This window comes from Nerophis lumbriciformis, linkage group LG06 (assembly GCF_033978685.3).
Source record: "Nerophis lumbriciformis linkage group LG06, RoL_Nlum_v2.1, whole genome shotgun sequence".
NCBI lineage: Eukaryota > Metazoa > Chordata > Actinopteri > Syngnathiformes > Syngnathidae > Nerophis > Nerophis lumbriciformis.
Window position 1 is genome coordinate 20,203,284 of NC_084553.2, and position 21,053 is coordinate 20,224,336.

Consider the following 21,053-nt stretch of genomic DNA (forward strand, 5'->3'; position numbering starts at 1 on the left):
AGTCAAAAAAATCTAAGAAAACAAAATTCATCAATACATCAAATTAAAGAGATTCATTTTTGGGCTCATCTTGAGATCTCAAATAATTAAAAAACATAAAACTAGAAAAGAATCCAGGAAAATCTATAATTTTGTGGGAATATTGCTTTTTAAAATAAATTAATTTGAACAATTGTTTATCTACCTGTCATGGAGTTTTCAGAAGTACTGAGCTGTTCCCTTAGCTTGTCCACATCATCTGGGTGGACCTGTTCATAGAGGGTACTGCCAAACCACTCAGCCTGGGGATGGTTCAACACGGGTGTCACCGAGTCAGAAACATAGATCACGCGTCCCGTCTCTGCAGCCACAACAAACAGGAAACCATCCGCAGCCTCCAGGATCAAATGCTTCAATTCCTATACCAAAAGACAAAGCAAATAAATGTGAGCCATTCCACAGAACTGGAGCAACATTTTTCTCTACATGACTCTGCTTTCCACTTACAAAGACATATACTGCCAATTATAGGTGGAGGAAGAGTATACAACATCACATATTATTTTCAACATGGCTAAAAACACATCCAAAAGATCAGACAGCAACATTTAACTTTTTTTAGTTTTAATACTTAATAAAAATGCATGCCATCCAAGAGTTCGGGTCTTAGGAGGCTACGTTAATATTTCCAATTAATTACATGTTTACCAAGCAAAGTGCCTTGCAAATTAATCTGATTGCATATTTAATACAATTGTCTCATTGCGCTTCAATCATTGAAGCTTCAGTGCATTGTTGATTTAAATTTTTTAAAGTGGTCTTGTGCCACTTTTCATTCTTGCCTTTAGGGCGAGGGCATGGCTTACTGGCTGGTTTGCTTGTCACAATGTCGCCGAAGTATTATTTGCAGAGACATTATTAACACCTGGAATTTCTAATTGGTACACTGTAGAATCTAAAGGCTGTTTTTTTCTATTTAAGTGTGACATCATTATTCTTGATAATTAGGTTATAAATACAGCTGGAGGCAGTGTATTAGAGTGCCTCCTGTAGTACTCTGACTTATCACACTGTAAGAAGTGGGTGCAATCATGAGCTAGCAGTTGCTTGTCGCTATAGTGTCTTATCAGCATTTGTGTTGGGTTTTGTTTTGGTCAACCTAACAAAACCAGGAAACACCTGCCCTGCTCCGCCCCAAACACTTCTGAAGATGAGCTGCCCCTACATGTAAGTATCTTGCAACAGTTAACTTAATACATTTAACTGATACAAAATGAAACCAGTACTACTATAAATGCTAGCAAACCAATAACATAATGACGTGAATTAGATCTATTGAGACCAGTGATGAGTACCAAGCTATCCACTCTGTCACAATAACTAAACATCAAACACAGGGAAGAATAATACATGACACTGCTGAATGAATGAATGAATGTGGCTACCAATATGGAGGATTATATGTATATCCAAGATCAAATACTTGTCTAAACTGAACTTTTAGACACAACAAAGGTGATCTTACAAAGTACGTTTTCATGGAGGATAGTGCAGGTGCTTCACATATAAATACAGTAAAAGGCAAAAAAGACCACAAAAGGTTTTTTTTATTTAATCAAAGCAAATCAATGGGACCAGAAAGGAATTTAATAATATTTTAAAATTAATGACTCCCTTAATTGTGTTGAGCAACCTGTAATAACAGTGATTAAAGCATATGGATTTAAGTTAAGAAAAACAACAACAACTCCACAGGCATCAAAGCCTGTGTTAAGGTGACAGTATGTAATTTCATGTTTAGGTGGACCTGGGGATAGATTGATTGGCAACACAAAATGGGCCCTAGTGTGTCAATGTCACTCGAAAGTGGAATATTCAAATGGTCACATGGTCCATAGGAAGTTGCATCATTTACATCACCTGCAGGCCAGGGGAAGAACAAAAGTAAATTCACTCATTTATGCTTTCTGTATATATTCCAACTATGACTGGGGGTTAGAATCACAGCATAGTCCTGTTACCTACATTATTATTTTTAAATTATTTATTTTTAAAATGTAAATTTTTGGATGAAGCAGTATAATTTGGTATACTCATTCAATGTTGAGTATAGCCAACATTATGCGAAAAACACATTTATTTTACTTTCAGTCGTGTTACTCATATGACTCATCTTCGGAACCTTGTACAAAACGTCGCCTGAGAGAGTTTTTGATGGCCTGGTTTTAGCTGTGGACTCAGGTCAATCTGCAGTTTTTGTGCTTTTGGATTTGACTGCTGCTTTTGATACGGTAAATCACAGCATTATTTTAACTCGCCTTGAGTCTTGTGTGGGGTACAGCTCTAAAATGGTTCCAGTCATTTTTGACCAGCAGGAGTTTTTCTATAAACCTAGGCCAATCCTCCTCCTCTGAGTATGCCCTTAAGTATGGCTTACCCCAAGGTTAAATTTTGGCACCTGTCCTCTTTTCTTTATACATGCTTCCACTGGGTGCCGTTTTTAAAAAGCACAATGTCTCTTTTCACTGTTTCGCAGGTGATATTCAAATATATCTTCCTGTAACAGGAAGATATATATATATTATACTCTGCATAACTGTTTGCATGATGTACAAGAATGGCTGGGGGCAAATTTTTTATACTTAAACAAAAAGAAAACAAAAATCGTTGTATTTGGTCAAACAAACCCGCTGCAAGGTAATGACAGTGCTATTGGTCCTTGGAGTTACTTTTGACAGCTTGTTCAAACTAACAGACAAATTTGCTCCGTCATTAAATCTAGCTTCTTTCAGCTAAGACTCCTTGAAAAAATAAAACAGTGTCTTCCACAGACTGACTTTGAAAGAGCCATCCATGCATTTGTGTCGTTACGCCTGGATTACTGTAATTTGTTGTACTTAGGTCTGGATCAGGGCTCTCTCCAGCGGCTGCAGCACTTACAGAATTCTGCTGCTCGTCTTTTAACCAAAACCAAACAATGTGAGCACATTACCCCTGTACTGGCCTCCCAGTTACTTATAGAGTTCATTTTAAAATTGTACTTATTGTTTTGAATACTTGCACCAAGTAGCCCCATCCTATCTTATTGAGCTGCTGCAGCCTTATTCTTCTAGCAGGACCCTGAGGTCTTCAGACCAGCTCCTCCTGGCTGTCCCAAAAACCAGACTCAAAACCATAGGAGATAGAGCCTTCTTAGTGGCAGGGCTCAGGCTGTGGAACAACCTTCCACTATCCATTAGATCCTCCCAGTATCTGAGCCAATTTAAATATACCGGTAGGTTAAAAACATACTTTTACTCCCTGGCGTTCAAATCCAGTTAGGCTGGATATCTTGGTTGTTTTTATTTCTTGTTTTATTTATTTATTACATTTTAGTATTTTAGGTGTTTATTCTGCACTTCTTTTAAGGTATATTTTAACTATTGTATTGTATTCATCCTTCTGTTTTACCATGTAAATGTGACACTATGTGTCCCTTTTTTTTTGTTTCAAATGGTTTCTTATGTCTGTACAGCACTTTGGCCAAATAGGGTTGTTTTTAAATGTACTATGTGAATAAATAAACTGAACTGAAACTGAACTGAGATGGGCCAAGACATGTTTTGACCAGTATTGACTAGTATAGATTTACAGTTTATTTTGAGAGTGTTACTACAAGCAAATGGCACCGATTAGAATATCCCATGCACAGATGTAGTCAAGGCAATTGTAGTGTGTATAGTAGAAAACAGGGGTTCTTAACTCCCCACTTATCATGATTAAAGTGACTAATTCAAATATTAAAACTATGTTTGATTCATATTCAATAACTCAATGGAATCCACTCAGTTTAACAAGCTAAATAAGCTTGTATAACCTTAAAGGGGAACATTATCACCAGACCTATGTAAGCGTCAAGATATACCTTGATGTTGCAGAAAAAAGACCATATATTTTTTTAACCGATTTCCGAACTCTAAATGGGTGAATTTTGGCGAATTAAACGCCTTTCTAATATTCGCTCTCGGAGCGATGACGTCACAACGTGGCGCCACATCGGGAAGCATTCCGCCATTTTCTCAAACACTGAGTCAAATCAGCTCTGTTATTTTCCGTTTTTTCGACTGTTTTCCGTACCTTGGAGACATCATGCCTCGTCGGTGTGTTGTCGGAGGGTGTAACAACACGAACAGGGACGGATTCAAGTTGCACCAGTGGCCCAAAGATGCGAAAGTGGCAAGAAATTGGACGTTTGTTCCGCACACTTTACCGACGAAACCTATGCTACGACAGAGATGGCAAGAATGTGTGGATATCCTGCGACACTCAAAGCAGATGCATTTCCAACGATAAAGTCAAAGAAATCTGCCGCCAGACCCCCATTGAATCTGCCGGAGTGTGTGAGCAATTCAGGGACAAAGGGCCTCGGTAGCACGGCAAGCAATGGCGGCAGTTTGTTCCCGCAGACAAACGAGCTAAACCCCCTATTGACCCTAGCTTCCCTGGCCTGCTGACATCAACTCCAAAACTGGACAGATCAGCTTTCAGGAAAAGAGCGCGGATGAGGGTATGTCTACAGAATATATTAATTTATGAAAATTGGGCTGTCTGCACTCTCAAAGTGCATGTTGTTGCCAAATGTATTTCATATGCTGTAAACCTAGTTCATAGTTGTTAGTTTCCTTTAATGCCAAACAAACACATACCAATTGTTGGTTAGAAGGCGATCGCCGAATTCGTCCTCGCTTTCTCCCGTGTCGCTGGCTGTCGTGTCGTTTTCGTCGGTTTCGCTTGCATACGGTTCAAACCGATATGGCACAATAGCTTCAGTTTCTTCTTCAATTTCGTTTTCGCTACATGCCTCCACACTACGACCATCCGTTTCAATACATTCGTAATCTGTTGAATTGCTTAAGCCGCTGAAATCCGAGTCTGAATCCGAGCTAATGTCGCTATAGCTTGCTGTTCTTTCCGCCATGTTTGTTTGTGTTGGCTTCACTATATGACGTCACAGGAAAATGGATGGGTGTTTATAACGATGGTTAAAATCAGGCACTTTGAAGCTTTTTTTAGGGATATTGCGTGATGGGTAAAATTTTGAAAAAAACTTCGAAAAATATAATAAGCCACTGGGAACTGATTTTAATGGTTTTAACCATTCTGAAATTGTGATAATGTTCCCCTTTAACATGAAAAAACACCAACATAACATCATATACATACGCACAGTAAAGAAAAAACTAATTGCACATATTTAAGTGTGTAGTAAGGTACCTGTTCAGTGAGAAAGGAGGGCTTATAAGCTCCATCAGTAGACGTGTTTCCAGTGCCCCGCATTGATTTCATGTGAGAGACTGCCATGCGCAGAATGGTTAACTTGTCAGGTTTACGGGCCAGTGCACTGCAGGTAGGGACCATGTCTGACAGCTCCGTGATGTACTGTGTCATTTTATTGCGTCGGCGTCGTTCAATCTCACTGTGGTTTTCTCTAAAATAGACAAAAAACTGTTATAAAAAGGAGACAAAGGCTTGACTCTGCTTTCAAATGTTTGGGGAAAAAAAGAAACCAAGAAGATGAAAAGTTCCCTCCAATGTCTTCAACATACTTTAAATTGATGTTTGCCAGTTAATAATATATTAATTATACAATGTGTATTAGAATGTGCTAAATAAGCATTTGATCACAAATCGGAAAGTGGTTACAGCAAGTGTAGAAAGTATTGTTGTCAAGCACAGAATCCAGATGTTTGTTGTAGTTTTATTAGCACCTGTAGTTTGTTTTTTTTATGGTGGTAGTACTTTTAGTTGTGTTTTGTAGAGTCTTGTAGTTGTAATGTATTGTACCTTTTTGCAGCTGTAATGCTTGTAGTAGTGTACTGTACTTTATTGTAGCACTTACAGTAGTGTATTGTTGTATCTTGTTGTTGTAGTGTATTGTAGTTTGTTGTTGTTTTAGTAGTTGTAAAAACTGTCCCCGAGTCTGTTTCTCCTAGATCTGATGGACTACCAGAGGGCAGTCAGTCAAACAGGTGGTGGGTGGGATGAGTGTTGTCTCTGATAATATGATAATAATCTGTGCTCTTCTAAGGCAGCGAGCGATATGTGAATATATTTTTCAGGTAGAAAGGGGAGCAGCCCACAACCTTCTGCGCTGTTTTGACCAATCTTTGAAGCCTTTTTCCAGTCTGCCTCGGTGCAGGGGGAAAACTACACTGCGATGCAGTAGGTTAGGATGCCCTTGACGGATGTCAGTCAAATGTTATCAGGTAGATGTTTATCAGCAGCTTCTGGTTGATGTTGTTCATACAGAGCACTCTTAGAAAGTGCTAAAATTACACTACTGTGCCATCTTGAGCACAGCCCTAGTGTTGGCAGATCAGGACAGGTAAAGTTGAGGAGTCTCACCAATGTTTTTCATTGATAGAGAGGAGAGCCGCATGCCCTATGTTTCTTGACGTCCAGGATGATCGCTTTTGTCTTTGCGATGTTCAGAGCCAAGTTGTTTGCTGTGCACCACGCAGACAGCCGCAGGACCTCGTTTCTATAGGCCGACTCATCTCCTACTGAGATCAACCCCTCACTGCTGTATCATCGGCAAACTTTACTATGGTGTTGCTGTTGTGGGGTGGTCTGCAATCGGAGGTGTAGAAGTTGTAGAGGTGGGGGCTCAGCACACATCCCTGTTGAGTGTTATCAGAACGTACGAAAGTTTTCAGTTCCTCCGCAAGTGAGATGCTCCAGTTTTTAGCCTTAATATTCTGGCTCCAAAAGCTGGTGATCACCTGAATGCCATTCCACACCTGCCGTGGGATGTTGTTGCAGAGTTAACCCTCTATTTTGTTCTTGTAATCAAATTTGACTTTTTTAATTCCTCCTTTCAGCTTGGCTCTAGCAGTACCATAACGGTCTTTGTTGCCTCCCCTGAAGATGGCTTTGCCATCATTGAGAAGCATCCTGACCTGGTTGGTCATCCAGGGCTTCTGGTTGGGGTAAATCCAGATGCGTTAATCCACTGTAACATTCTCCATGCAGAATTTGATGAAGGATAGCACCGCCTCTGTGTGTACAGCCAAGTACTGATGTTTAAATTTAGTCTACTCAACAAAACAGTATCTTTAGCGAGATGAGTGTATCTTCAGGCCATGTGGGGATCCATCAGTCAATCAAAGTTGATTTATATAGCCCTTGATCACAAATGCCTAAAAGGGCTGCACAAACCACAACGACATCTTCGGCTCTGATCCCACATCAGGACAAGAAAAAAACTCAACCCAATGAGAACAATGAGAAACCTTGGAAGGGACCGCAGAAGTTCCCCCTTCCCGGGGTGACCAGTGCAATGGATGCTAAGTGGATACGGGTAATAATGTGAGAGTCCAGTCAATAGGGAGGTGAGCAGGGGGATCCTCTTCTATGTAGACAGGTCAGACTGCCGAGACGTCACCGACTGATGCATAGAGGAGTGGTGATGGTCAGAGGGATGGTCCTTCTTCTGAGAGGGGTGTATGCAGGTGTTACATGATAAAAGTTTGGTGTTTTGGGGGGTCCAGAACGGATTAATTGAGTTCCAATTCAATTCAATGGAGAACATTGATATGAGATACGAGTATTTTGGGTCTTGAGCTCTGTCACAAAACCAATTAAACTAGTAAGCCGAGGTACCACTGTATTTCAATCAATCAATCAGTCAATCAACCACATTTTATTTATATAGCCCTTAATCACGAGTGCCTCAAAGGGCTTCACAAAACCACGACATCCCCTGATCTAAACCCAAGGAGAAACTAAAGAAAACTACTGAGTAAATATATTTTTCCAGACTGTGGCTTAACATGTGTCTTAGTTACATGAGTGTAAAAGTGATTCCTTATATGTATAGGATCACCTGTTTGTTGCACATTACATGTTCTGCATGGTCAGCAGCTGCACATTCATTCTTCCTGGTGTGTTGGTTTGTTGTTAGTTTTCTTCCTCTTGTTCAAATACGTTGCTTTGTTTCATTGCCTTGTGTTTATTGTAATGTCATCACTTTATTTTATTGAAGAACCTTTTTTCAAACCAATAAGAACAAGATCAGGTTGTCTTCATGCAATTCCACGAGCATGAAGTACTCATGATTTGTTGGGTGTTTGGTTTGACTTGAGGTCGGGTTTAAAGTGCATGGTGTACATCCTGACTATCCGTTTTGGCTTCAGCAGGCTTGGCCTACCTGGCAAATCACCTCCTTATCCCCACCAGGTATCTGATAATCATCATACCTATAAAAAACAGAAAAAAAACAATCACATGACTTTTAGTGTGTGCAATCGATACACGTTTACATTAAAAAAAAGCTTTGAGGTGTTTTTGTGCATGGGAGAAAAAAGTGATATGAGAATATAAATGGTGGAATTAGCAGTAGTTTAAACAAAGATGATGGTGCAATGGGTGCAACAAAGCAAGCTAAATTATGTTAACAAGTGTAAGTGCTGTTTTTCTTACAGCATGATTCCTTTTTCCAGAATTGTGTTGTTCTTATCAACCACAACTCAACCTCAACTCAACTTAATTGCATCTTAAAGGTAATAAAACCATCAGGGAGTGCAGTGTATCCTACCATCATATTAAAAGTTGACTTGAAAAGATCAAGTTACAACAAAACCCAATTAACCCTAATAAACCCTTTCATATAGTACATATATGATATGACATATATGCTGGTCTTTTAACTAAATAACAGTGTTTCGCATACATTTGTGGCAGCTCGTCATAAATAAATTTGGACCGCTAGAAACACTGGTAGATTTGTGACTATGTGTTAGCCTTCGCTCATAAATATAATATAACACACCTGGTCTGCATGAAAACAAGAGGATTTAACAGGATGAGTTATTGTTGTCAAATTAGCAACTTTGTCACTATATTGAGCAAGTATTCAGATAATATTTTCGAAAAAAAAGCAACTAACAATAAAATTGTGAAGATCTTTGGAAACTGTGAAACGAAAAAACCTATCGCTTTTCTCACAAGAAGCAGGTGCTGCTATGCCTCCCATCCCTTGTTCTAAAATGACCTACAGGCTGCCCCTATTTGTTTGCGACTTTAAAAAAAACAACACAAAAAGAAGCAACAGAAAAAGTTAATTTGTATTTCTAATACGGATGTAACGATACACGGTAAAATACCAGACCGTTCAGTCTGCCCTGCACGGGACAATCGTCCCTAATGGACCGCGGTTTTTCGCTTTTATATTTAATTTTGCAGCGTGTATATAGTTAAGCAGGTAGAAAAAAGCCCTCCATGCGATGTAACGTCCAAGCATCGTTTGGATTCAACCCATGTTTTCACCTCACATACAGAATAAATAAATAAAAAATCATGGACAGCCCGAACAGAGAAGTTGAAATACAACAATTTAAAGAAACACTGGCTTGATTCAAATCTATGGAACGCTCCTCGCGAGAGAAAACATCTAACCACTGCAGCTCACATTGTTACCTGAATTAATTCTGCCCACAGTACATACTTGCAGGTAATACTGTGTGACTGAACTATCCAGACTAGGAGAATAAATTTACCTAATGGGTTTATCAGAAGAAAAAACAAATGTGTATGTTTTGTAAAAAAAAACTAGTTTTTATCCACAATTTAAACAATAAACTGAAACAGTAGTCCAAAAAATAAGGTACGGGCATTTGCACGCCAATTGTTAAACTATAGGACTAGCTAATAGCTATTGATCGACATACCTTTTGTTTTTCCAACCATGGAAAGGAAGAATGTTATTGTCAATGATGGTGCTGAGAAAAATAAATGTATAAGACCTATTTTTTTAAAGAAATAAATCATCAAAAAACTTGACCGAGCATGTAGTTGACTTGGTGAAGCAGTTGGATCGTATACTGCTAACCTGCATTATACTGAAGCAGGATGAGTCGATGACGCCAGGCAAGGTCGTTGAAATATTATCTAAACGGCAGAAAATGTAAAAAAGCTGCTGATGGTGTGTATGACGGAGAAGCCGCTCGAAGGACACACCGTAGAATTGTGCTCTCCAAGGTAAATTACATTACTTCATAAAACTACTACTTGTTTGTACTACATTTTATTGTATTGTCTTTCTTACAATAATTCCTATGTAAAGGTTTTTCTTACGAAAAGGCATGTTGCATCATGTCAAAAATGGTGCTGTTTTGGGGGACAAAACAATGATTACATTTATTTTATTAAATTCAAGAATCGACGACCTGTTGCAATACAAGCTTCAAACGGTACGAACTGCGTCAAATAACTATTTTAACTCATATCCCGATGTACAACTGTATTTTCATAGTTTAGATATACAGTACAATGGACAGGATACATTGTTTTTTTAATCGCACTCATACACTTGTGCGCAAAGTGAAGCCAACACCCATAAGTCAATCACTTCATGTTGTGTTGTTCAAGGGGTTGTATGTCACCCGCTCAAGATTACAGTTTTTTAAAGCAAAAAATACAAGAACACCAATGGCTAGCATATGTTAACAATAGTGTTTTAAAACAACACAAATGAAAGTCTAAATGTATCGCACGGAATGGAGCTTGTTTTAACATTGGACAGGCACTTCTGAAAATAGCTTTGTTTGTGTGGACAAGAAAAAGCATCCAGCATCCAGCAAAAAAGTACTACACACAAAAAAAATAATAATTCAAACTAAATATTCAAGAAGGAAAGAACTTAGAAATAGATGTTTTTTCAATTTCTGTTGAAGCAGGGGGTGAAATTACTGGTATACGCTTTTCCAAACAACATGGAATAGTTACCATACTTTTATGTGTGTGTGTGTGTGTGTGTGTGTGTGTGTGTGTGTGTGTGTGTGTGTGTGTGTGTGTGTGTAATAGTGTGGCATACAGGTATAGCTGATATAGTGTAACTCGGAAGAAGGCGGGTTATGCTTGTTGCTTGTTCCAACAGAGAGACCTCAGGGAAGCCATGTTTAAATAAGGTTTAAAAACAAAGAGATAACAAAATTAAGTTGGTATGGTATCGTATGATTGCACATTTCTTATGACATAACCCCACAACTCCACCACACGCACGACACAGTTGCATTGCACTTCAGTGATGTCCTGTTGTTAAATAAGGTTTACATGCAGTACATAATGTCGTGTTATACCTGTCTATAGGTAAACGCTGAAGCAGCACTTCTTTAAAAATCTTTACGCTGACCAGAGTTTTACAAAAGCTGTGTTTCAAGGACAAAAACCTGTGTTTGTGTGTCGACAAAAAAATATGGATAAAATATCCCTGCTGGTGTGGACTTGCAGTCGAAACTGTCTGAGGCCACCAATCAAGGGAAACAGCAAAAGTGGCCATTATAGACATGTGGTCACTAGGGTTATGTGATATAGACAATATAGGTTGTATACATTTGGCCTAAGATAGAGATTTTAATACTATCGCCATATCAGAATAATGCATGTTGATGGCACATTCTAGCTGTGTCCCGCTAGATTTGACAGAGACAAGATAACAAAAGTTGTCCTCAATGCAATGTAGCGCCCTTGCTAGCCAGCTAGCAGCTAATGTCCCACACCAGTAAGTAATCAAAAAGCTATTGCGATATTGAAACAAGCAACAAACATAACATACCAATTGTCTCATGCAAATGCAGGCTACTTCACAGAGAAGATACTCCTGCTGTCTGGTGGGGCCAGAACTGCTCTTCATGCAGCTGGTTGGTTGCTAACACAGGTTTGAAAGTAGCTTTAAGGGGAACTACCACAGAGTTCAAATACTTCAGCACTGACATCCTGTAGATTTATAGGATAACAATCAAATAAAAACTATAAAAGCCCAACAGAAAGATGCTGCAAAGATGTCTGTTTGAAGCAAAAATTAAAAAGGTTGATGTCTGTGTTCTTAATGAAATCAAATAAAAGTGATTTATGAAGTGATCATAAGTCATTTTCCAAACATCAGGGTATCTGTAGGTTTTTTTTTACAGGCAAACAAAGACTTAAAAATGCTGATATTAATTCACTAAAAATAAAAGAAAACCCAGATGTGATTGATACAACTTTATAAGTACACGTTGACAACAACGTATACCTACAAATATATATTCGATAAGTCAATTAACCAACGATGAATGAAAATTAAGTCGGCAAGTTTTCCGGTGTCGATAAATCGCCATGTACAGTACATGCTTCAGGAGCTTTCACACTTTTCGTCGTGTTCAGCAGCTACGCGTGTTTTTGTTATAACGAAAAGAAAAGGGGCAGAATTATCTTGTCCTCATTAAGTGTTTTTGAGTCTTTGTGCGGCGAGGAGGGGACTCTGGCCCGCTAGCATCACACAGTGCAACTAGTTAGCATGTAGCAGGTAGCATGGACAAAAATATCACAAAACCAAATGCCACTGCACTTGTGTGGGAATATTTCAGTTTTAAACCTTTGGAACAAAATGAGCGTATCAACACCGAGGAGTCACTTTGCCGAATGTGCGCAAATACAACAAACCTGCTCGCCCACCTGACAGTCCACACTTACTGAAGCGTTCGGTGAACAAGCCAGGTCAGTGTAAACAAAAAAGCAAAAATAGTGTGCGTTCACATAAAATGTTGTTAAATACATCGCTAAAGATTTGCTGCCAATTAATACTGTTGAAAAACTAGCATTTCTAAAAATAGACAGACAGATACTTGTCATGTTGTCGTGTCATGTTGATTTCCTCGGTTGGATTCTGAAAGGCTTAAGGTTTTTTTTTAAATGACCTGTTAATACATCTGCTTATAGTGTAGTGTTTATATTGTAACTCTGCACTTTTGTTTAAAAAGGTCCTAACTTGATTGTCAGTTAAGTCAATGGTTCTCAACCTTTTTTCAGGGATGTACCCCCTTTGAACATTTTTTTAATTCAAGTACCCCCTAATCAGAGCAAAGCATTTCTGGTTGAAAAAAAGAGATAAAGAAGTAAAATACAGCACTATGTCATCAGTTTCTGATTTATTAAATTGTATAACAGTGCAAAATATTGCTAATTTCTTGAACTATTTGGAAAAAAGATATAAAAATAACTAAAAAATGTTGAAAAATAAACAAGTGATTCAATTATAAATAAAGATTTCTACACATAGAAGTAATCATCAACTTAAAGTGCCCTCTTTGATGATTGTAATAGAGATCCATCTGGATTCATGAACTTAATTTTAAACATTTCTTCACAAAAAAAGAAATCTTTAACATCAATATTTATGGAACATGTCCACAAAAAATCTAGCTGTCAACACTGAATATTGCATTGTTGCATTGTAGTGAATGGAATAGCCTACTTGATTTGATGTTCAGTTTATGAACTTACATTCATATTTTGTTGAAGTATTATTCAATAAATATATTTATAAAGGATTTTTGAATTGTTGCTATTTTTTAGAATATTAAAAAAAAAATCTCACGTACCCCTTGGCATACGTTCAAGTACCCCCAGGGGTACACATACCCCCATTTGAGAACCACTGAGTTAAGTAATGTAATATGCGCTACCTCTGCCTAGAAGTTCAATATTGAAGTGCAACTTTGTTCGTCAATACATTATTTAGCCTTTTTATTTATCTTTTTGGTTCTGTACTTTTTCACTACCACCTTAACATATTTTAATACTTTTTGTTGTGATTTTTATTCAAGTGCAAAATTTTGCAAACAAAGTATATTTTATTATTTCTTTAGTTTACTTAATTTGGAGATTTAAAAGCTTACATTCCAATTACAATGTTAAAATATATGAGAAATACAAGTTTCAAAGGAAATAAATGCATTATTATTATGTATTATCATTACATGACTGGTCTCAAAAAAATAATGGCAATAATATTGTTTATCGGCAATAATTTGCATGTCAATATATCGTCAAACAAAATGTGACATCGGCCCAGGCCTAATGGTAGTAATGATATATGCAGCTGAACAGCTACTTTGTGCCATGATCCAACAGTACCCACAGATACCCTCAAACAGGAAGTGTCAAATCTTTGGTTTTCAATTTTGGCACCTTGAAAATTTGCTTGGTCCCTCTCCGTCCTCGTCATCAAAGTCCATTCTGAGAAGCAACCACAAGAAACATATGTTAATATCAAAACATCATTTCTGTATTTGAATAGAAGGAAAATAAAGTGAAAATAATAAATGTGTATTTGGTTAGACAGTGATAGGTAACAACAACAACACAAATAAATAATAATAATAAATAATAAAATAACTTAAAATATATAAATTACTTTTATAGAAATATTACCAAGAAACATGTTTTATGAGTGAGAGGAACACAAGAGGTACAATGGTCTGATTTATCAAACTTTATATAGTCAAGTAAGAATGGAAAGTCGATTTACTATTTACACAACGTCATTGACATATAATTGGTTAATCATGAATAATTAGCATTTAGCATTATTTTTCTCACAAAGCTAAACAAGCTAAATGACCACCATCACGCCCTAGGGGATGGTGGTCATTTAGGAGGCACACAGAATTGATCAAACAATGGAATCAGACATATATAAAAGGTTGGTACATGGAGACACCTATTTTTATTGCTGACTGTCAACATACACAAAATGTTCTGTGTCATTGCATGAGCACAAACGTTTGGTGAAAGACAAAGACATCGTCATGATCAGTAGTTAATTTGACATCATGAAGATGTCTGTGACAACATTCATCAACTTGTGAGTTGATGAGCTGAGGCAGTAAGTGGAGAATGTGTTTAGTACGTCTGAGCAAGAAGGCTCGGGTTTTGGACTGAGTTGTTCTTGCATTGTTATTTTCTGTAGTCTGTAGTTCCCGCCACTGTGAGTAAATGCTTGTGTTGCAGAATGTCACATAATTAGTGATATATACTGGAACCGTTTTTTTGGTTTTTTTTGGTATCTGTTCCGACTTGGATCTGTACAGGAGGACTGTTGAGATTCCTGCAAACAAATATGGCTATCGGTATTTTTTATTCAGCTTACCGCCTACCAGTATTGTGGCCGTTCTGACGATCATTATATATCCTGCATATTTATGAAGACAGACACGCTAAATGGATTGCACTCTCTGTTTTGAGACGCAATCCTCTGCCCACAGTGTGCTATCAAGTTTGCACTTGTTGCTGCAGGCGCTGCTGGGCCACAACATTAGGTACACCTGCAGACTGCAGCACGGATTTCATATTTCATTCATTCACAACTCCTCCAACATGAACATTATTGTTTTTGCACTTTTGGCTTCTTATTAAATAACTTTTTTAAATAGATTCAATCTTGCACGTGGAAACTTTAAGTGTGGGCTTTAGTTGATACAACACGCCCGTCAGGGGGTGCATTCTACACTGTGGGAGCATTATCTGGCATGGGCATTATCAGCGCAACAGAGTCCAATAAGCACTCCTTAATAAACTCTCCGTCAGAAAACGCCTTACTTTTCCTGGCGATTTTGTGAGAAATGACAAAACCTGTCCTGACAGCTGCATCTCTGGGGGTGTGAAATTTGGCAAAAAGTCCTTGTTAGGTTTGCAGTTTTACCATCAACGCATCAGCCTCCCTTGCGCGCTCTTCATCAGACAGATTCCGGAATTTTTCCTCGTGCTTCGTCGTGTAGTGGCGATTCAAATGATATTCTTTAAACACAGCAACCTGTGTACCACAAATTAAAGCACACGGCTCTACCTATAATTTCTGTAAAGAAATACTTGGCAGTCCATGTCTTGTTGAAAACACGGCATTCGTCATCAACTTTTCTCTTTTTATCGTCTCTTCACTTGTCGCTGTGCACCTTCACTCACAGGTTACACACGGACATACGCCCATAAATAACACTTTTCAAAATAAAAGCAGCACAGTTGTATTGCGCGCACGACATAGAGATTTTTTAAGCTTTATTTTGTAATTTGTGATTGCCGCTGTTCAATTCATTCACAATCACACACGCGCATACGTCCACACGGAAGTAATACAAATAACGCTTTTCAAAACAAAAGCAGCACCGTTGTATTGCACACTCGACATAGATACTTTTTTAAATTTATTTTGTAATTTATGATTGGCCTCACGCGGGCCGGACAGGGACGCACAAAGGGCCGGATGTGACCCGCGGGCTGCAGAATGCCCAGGTCTGCTATACATTGTTCTTTTATTAAACAAACTGAAAATTATTCTTATTCATAAGACAGCATGTCATTTCTGTCTCATCATGTTCAGATTTACAATCTATCATCTGTTCTGTGCATCACGTGTGTCGGAGCGAATGCATTCATTGAATAAATGACACCTTTAATTTTTACTTTGTGGATTATTTTGGAGTCTTTCTATTGTGAAAGATTGTGTTGCAACTATGGGGCAACCATAGCTAACTTTCCACTCCTTCAGTTTGAAGCACCCCCGTCACAACCACGTTTGTATGCATGATCTACCAGACAGCTTTATGCTACAGCGCACTAAGAGAATGATAATGACAGTGTATGGTTCTCGGGAACTGCATTACACATGCACGTAACTGAAATAAAACAAAAACAGCTTTGGCAAGAAAAGTCCGTGATGCCCAGATGTCATGTTTATTTTTCCATTTTGCCAGGATCTACGTTTAGATTGTTTTTTAATGTTTATGTAGACCTCGGTTTAATGAGTTGCTTCGGCCCCTCAGGATTACACTACTACTATAAGTACTGATCTTTACGTGTACAAACACACGACAAGTTTAAAGCACTCCTTTGGTTTTATATCAGTCTTTTATTAATGGCTTCACTATGTTAAGGCATGATGAGAAAATGCCTTTTTCATGTCAAACCTGCTTATGGTCTCACAAAACTTCCTCTATGCACTATAAGCACTATTTGGAGAAAAAAAGCACTTTAAAAAAACTGACTGTGGTTTCTCTTTGAGGCCCCGACAGTAGTGGGCCTCATCCGTGACAACAACGACATGGACTACAGGGAGGAGGTGAAACATCTGGTTGACTGGTGCAGAACCAACAACCTGGTCCTGAATGTCAACAAGACCAAGGAGATCATCGTTGACTTCAGGAAGCACCAGTCCAGCCACGCTCCACTCTACATCAACGGCACAGCGGTGGAGAAAGTAAGCAGCACCAAGTTCCTGGGGGTGCAGATAACTGACAATATAACCTTGTCCCTACACACCGGAGCTCTTGTAAAAAGAGCTCAGCAGCGCATGCACTTTTTGCGTCGGATGAAAAAAGCACAGCTCCCTCCCCCCATTCTCACCACATTCTACAGAGGCACTATAGAGAGCCTGCTGACCAACAGCATCTCTGTCTGGACTGGAGCCTGCAATGCCTCAGACTGAAAGTCTCTCCAGAGAGTGGTGAGGACGGCGGAAAAGATCATCAGGACTCCTCTTCCTCCTATCCAGGAGATCGCAAAAAGCCGCAGCCTGACCAGGGCTCAGAAAATCTGCAAAGACTCCTTCCACCCCCACCAAGGACTGTTTTCACTGCTGGACTCTAGAAAGAGGTTCCGCAGCCTCCGAAGCAGAACCTCCAGGTTCTGTAACAGCTTCTTCCCTCAAGCCGTAAGACTCTTGAACGCATCATAATTAAATTATCCCCTCAACTCCCCCCAAAATGGATTAACTCGCTGGAATAAAAAAGACAATATAACATACATCCATAAACGTGGACGCATGTGAAAAAGTGCAATATATTTATCTGTACAGTAATCTATTTATTTATTTATATATATTTATATATATTTATTTATTTTATATATATATATATATATATTATATATATTATTTATATATATTTATATATGCACCTTATTGCTTTTTTATCCTGCACTACATTGAGCTTATGTAACGAATTGTCGTTCTTATCTGTGCTGTAAAAAATTTGAATGACAATGAAAAGGAAGTCTAAGTCTAAGTCTAGTCTTTAGTAAAAGGAATATGTTCCTGTTTGTAAAAGCTATTTTATTTTTTAGGTGTTTATATTGGAGTAATGATGCTAAATGTTTGCATGTCAGGCATGGGCAAACTACAACCCGTGGGCAAGAGTCACGTGACTAGTTTAGTAAAATTATTTTACCAGCGTCAGTTTTAAGTGTAACAGGGGCCAGTAAGAGTTGTTGTGCCAGATGTACGTTGTGGCTAACACAGGTTTCTCTCAATCTGACAGTTATGGGTTTGCGCCCCGCACGCTGTGGTGACAGTATGGGAAGATCTAAAACACAACGCAGACCGCTACATAAGCTTTTACAGTTTATTGCACATTTTAAGCACACATTGAACGATTCAACACAAAACTTAAGAGGCTAAACATAACGACTCGTATAATGCACCCGGATTGCTTTTTAAATATATGGAGTCAGCCATGACAAAGTTCTTGTAGAAGCTTTGCCTATTTGCTTGGAAGAGCTCCAGAGCATTGCATACAGTCGTGGTCAAAAGTTTACATACACTTGTAAAGAACATAATGTCATGGCTGTCTTGAGTTTCCAATAATTTGTACAACTCTTATTTTTTTGTGATAGAGTGATTGGAGCAAAAACTTGTTTGTCACAAAAAACATTCATGCAGTTCGGTTCTTTTATGAATTTATTATGGGTCTACTGAAAATGTGACCTTATCAATTATTGATATTATTATGACCTATGGAAAATATGGACCGGGAGAAAAATATATTTAATGTTAACCGTTCTCTGATTATACAGCAGAAAATAAATGAAATGTCAGCACAACCATAGAAAACACTCAAACAATGTAAACCGAACTCTAAAATCGCAATAAACACTTAACAATAGCCTCTTTAAATTAAGGTGCAAAAATAATGGATATGTAAGAAATTCTTAATAAAGTGTAACAAAATAGTGCAAAGTGTGAAAATGTAAACCTTTCTTGAGAACTTTTTTAGCAGGATTACTGCCGGGAACTTAATGCTGTGTAACATTTAATTTGGTCTGTTAAGCTTATTTAAGTATAGAAATTAATGCATATTATCCAGTAACTATGAATAAAATGTTATTGGACCGAATTATTATTTTAAAGTAGCACGTTCGTTATATTTTGTTAATAATTTTATTCATACAGTCCTGCAATTTATTTCCTACCTTCAGTGATCCGAATAGGGAAGGGAGGAGGGTTGAAAAGAAAAGATGAGCGGGACGAAGCACTACGATCTGTTTGAAAAACTCCCAAAAAATGCAAAGTGACTTTTCCTGTTATATCCACAATTTATTTGCTCTCTGCAGCACTCATTTTTACTTTCTCTTCCCACTCCATGCAGAGAATCAACTCCGAGACAGCAAGATGGTGCAACCAAACTTGATAGCTGACACTGCTACGCGATTGGCTGTTTAGCGAGTCCCTCCCATTGCTGACTGACCACTAACTTCCTGTTTACTCGAGACCACTAGTGCCCTTGTTCATGCAACCAACCATGCGTCATTCTTTCCGTTTTGTGTACCAAAAAATTATATATACACAGTATGCAGTATATCAAACGTTTTATCGAAAGCATATTTTTATAGATATCTATTATGTGTCTGTCACAATATATATCGTTTTATCAGTGCAGCCCTGTGAGTGAATACACATTGTTGCAAAGCATTCCCTCTATGGAAATATTATTATAGCAAAATTATTTGCAAACGTGTATCTCAATCTGTACACGTGTAATCCAATTTGCGTGTGTGTGTACTAATTTGTGTGTCTGTATATCAATCCGAGTGTGTGTATTTAGATTTGAATACGTGTGTTTTAGATCCGCGTGTTTTAAAGGGGAACATTATCACCAGACCTATGTAAGCGTCAATATATACCTTGATGTTGCAGAAAAAAGACCATATATTTTTTTAACCTATTTCCAAACTCTAAATGGGTGAATTTTGGCGAATTAAACGCCTTTCTATTATTCGCTCTCGGAGCGATGACGTCACAACGTGACGTCACAACGTGACGTCACATCGGGAAGCAATCCGCCATTTTCTCAAACACCGAGTCAAATCAGCTGTTATTTTCCGTTTTTTCGACTGTTTTCCATACCTTGGAGACATCATGCCTCGTCGGTGTGTTGTCGGAGGGTGTAACAACACGAACAGGGACGGATTCAAGTTGCACCAGTGGCCCAAAGATGCGAAAGTGGCAAGAAATTGGACGTTTGTTCCGCACACTTTACCGACAAAAGCTATGCTACGACAGAGATGGCAAGAATGTGTGGATATCCTGCGACACTCAAAGCAGATGCATTTCCAACGATAAAGTCAAAGAAATCTGCCGCCAGACCCCCATTGAATCTGCCGGAGTGTGTGAGCAATTCAGGGACAAAGGGCCTTGGTAGCACGGCAAGCAATGGCGGCAGTTTGTTCCCGCAGACGAGCGAGCTAAACCCCTGGATGTCTTGGCTCACACCGCCCCTTATGCCACCGAAGATGATCAAGAGAAGAATATCGACCCTAGCTTCCCTGGCCTGCTGACATCAACTCCAAAACTGGACAGATCAGCTTTCAGGAAAAGAGAGCGGATGAGGGTATGTCTACAGAATATATTAATTTATGAAAATTGGGCTGTCTGCACTCTCAAAGTGCATGTTGTTGCCAAATGTATTTCATATGCTGTAAACCTAGTTCATAGTTGTTAGTTTCCTTTAATGCCAAACAAACACATACCAATCGTTGGTTAGAAGGCGATCGCCGAATTCGTCCTCGCTTTCTCCCGTGTCGCTGGCTGTCGTGTCGTTTTCGTCGGTTTCGCTTGCATACGGTTCAAACCGATATGGCTCAATAGCTTCAGTTTCTTCTTCAATTTCGTTTTCGCTACCTGCCTCCACACTACAACCATCCGTTTCAATACATGCGTAATCTGTTGAATCGCTTTAGCTGCTGAAATCCGAGTCTGAATCCGAGCTAATGTCGCTATAGCTTGCTGTTCTATGCACCATGTTTGTTTGTGTTGGCATCACTATGTGACGTCACAGAAAAATGGACGGGTGTATATAACGATGGTTAAAATCAGGCACTTTGAAGCTTTTTTTAGGGATATTGCGTGATGGGTAAAATTTTGAAAAAAACTTCGAAAAATAAAATAAGCCACTGGGAACTGATTTTTAATGATTCTAACCCTTCTGAAATTGTGATAATGTTCC

At 38.5% G+C, this 21,053-nt stretch overlaps 1 protein-coding gene across 1 annotated transcript in view; it reads right to left on the reverse strand.

The window, feature by feature from the left end:
• The window catches only part of arnt2 (aryl-hydrocarbon receptor nuclear translocator 2), a 135,005-nt gene that overhangs the window by 70,944 nt on the left and 43,008 nt on the right, over nucleotides 1-21,053 (reverse strand). Inside the window, exons 3-5 of the mRNA XM_061963872.2 lie at nucleotides 13,969-14,016; nucleotides 5,233-5,446; nucleotides 185-398 (exon numbers count right to left, since the gene is read on the reverse strand). Of these exons, the coding sequence (XP_061819856.1) occupies nucleotides 185-398; nucleotides 5,233-5,446; nucleotides 13,969-14,016 (476 nt within the window). The remainder of the gene's footprint in view (nucleotides 1-184; nucleotides 399-5,232; nucleotides 5,447-13,968; nucleotides 14,017-21,053) is intronic.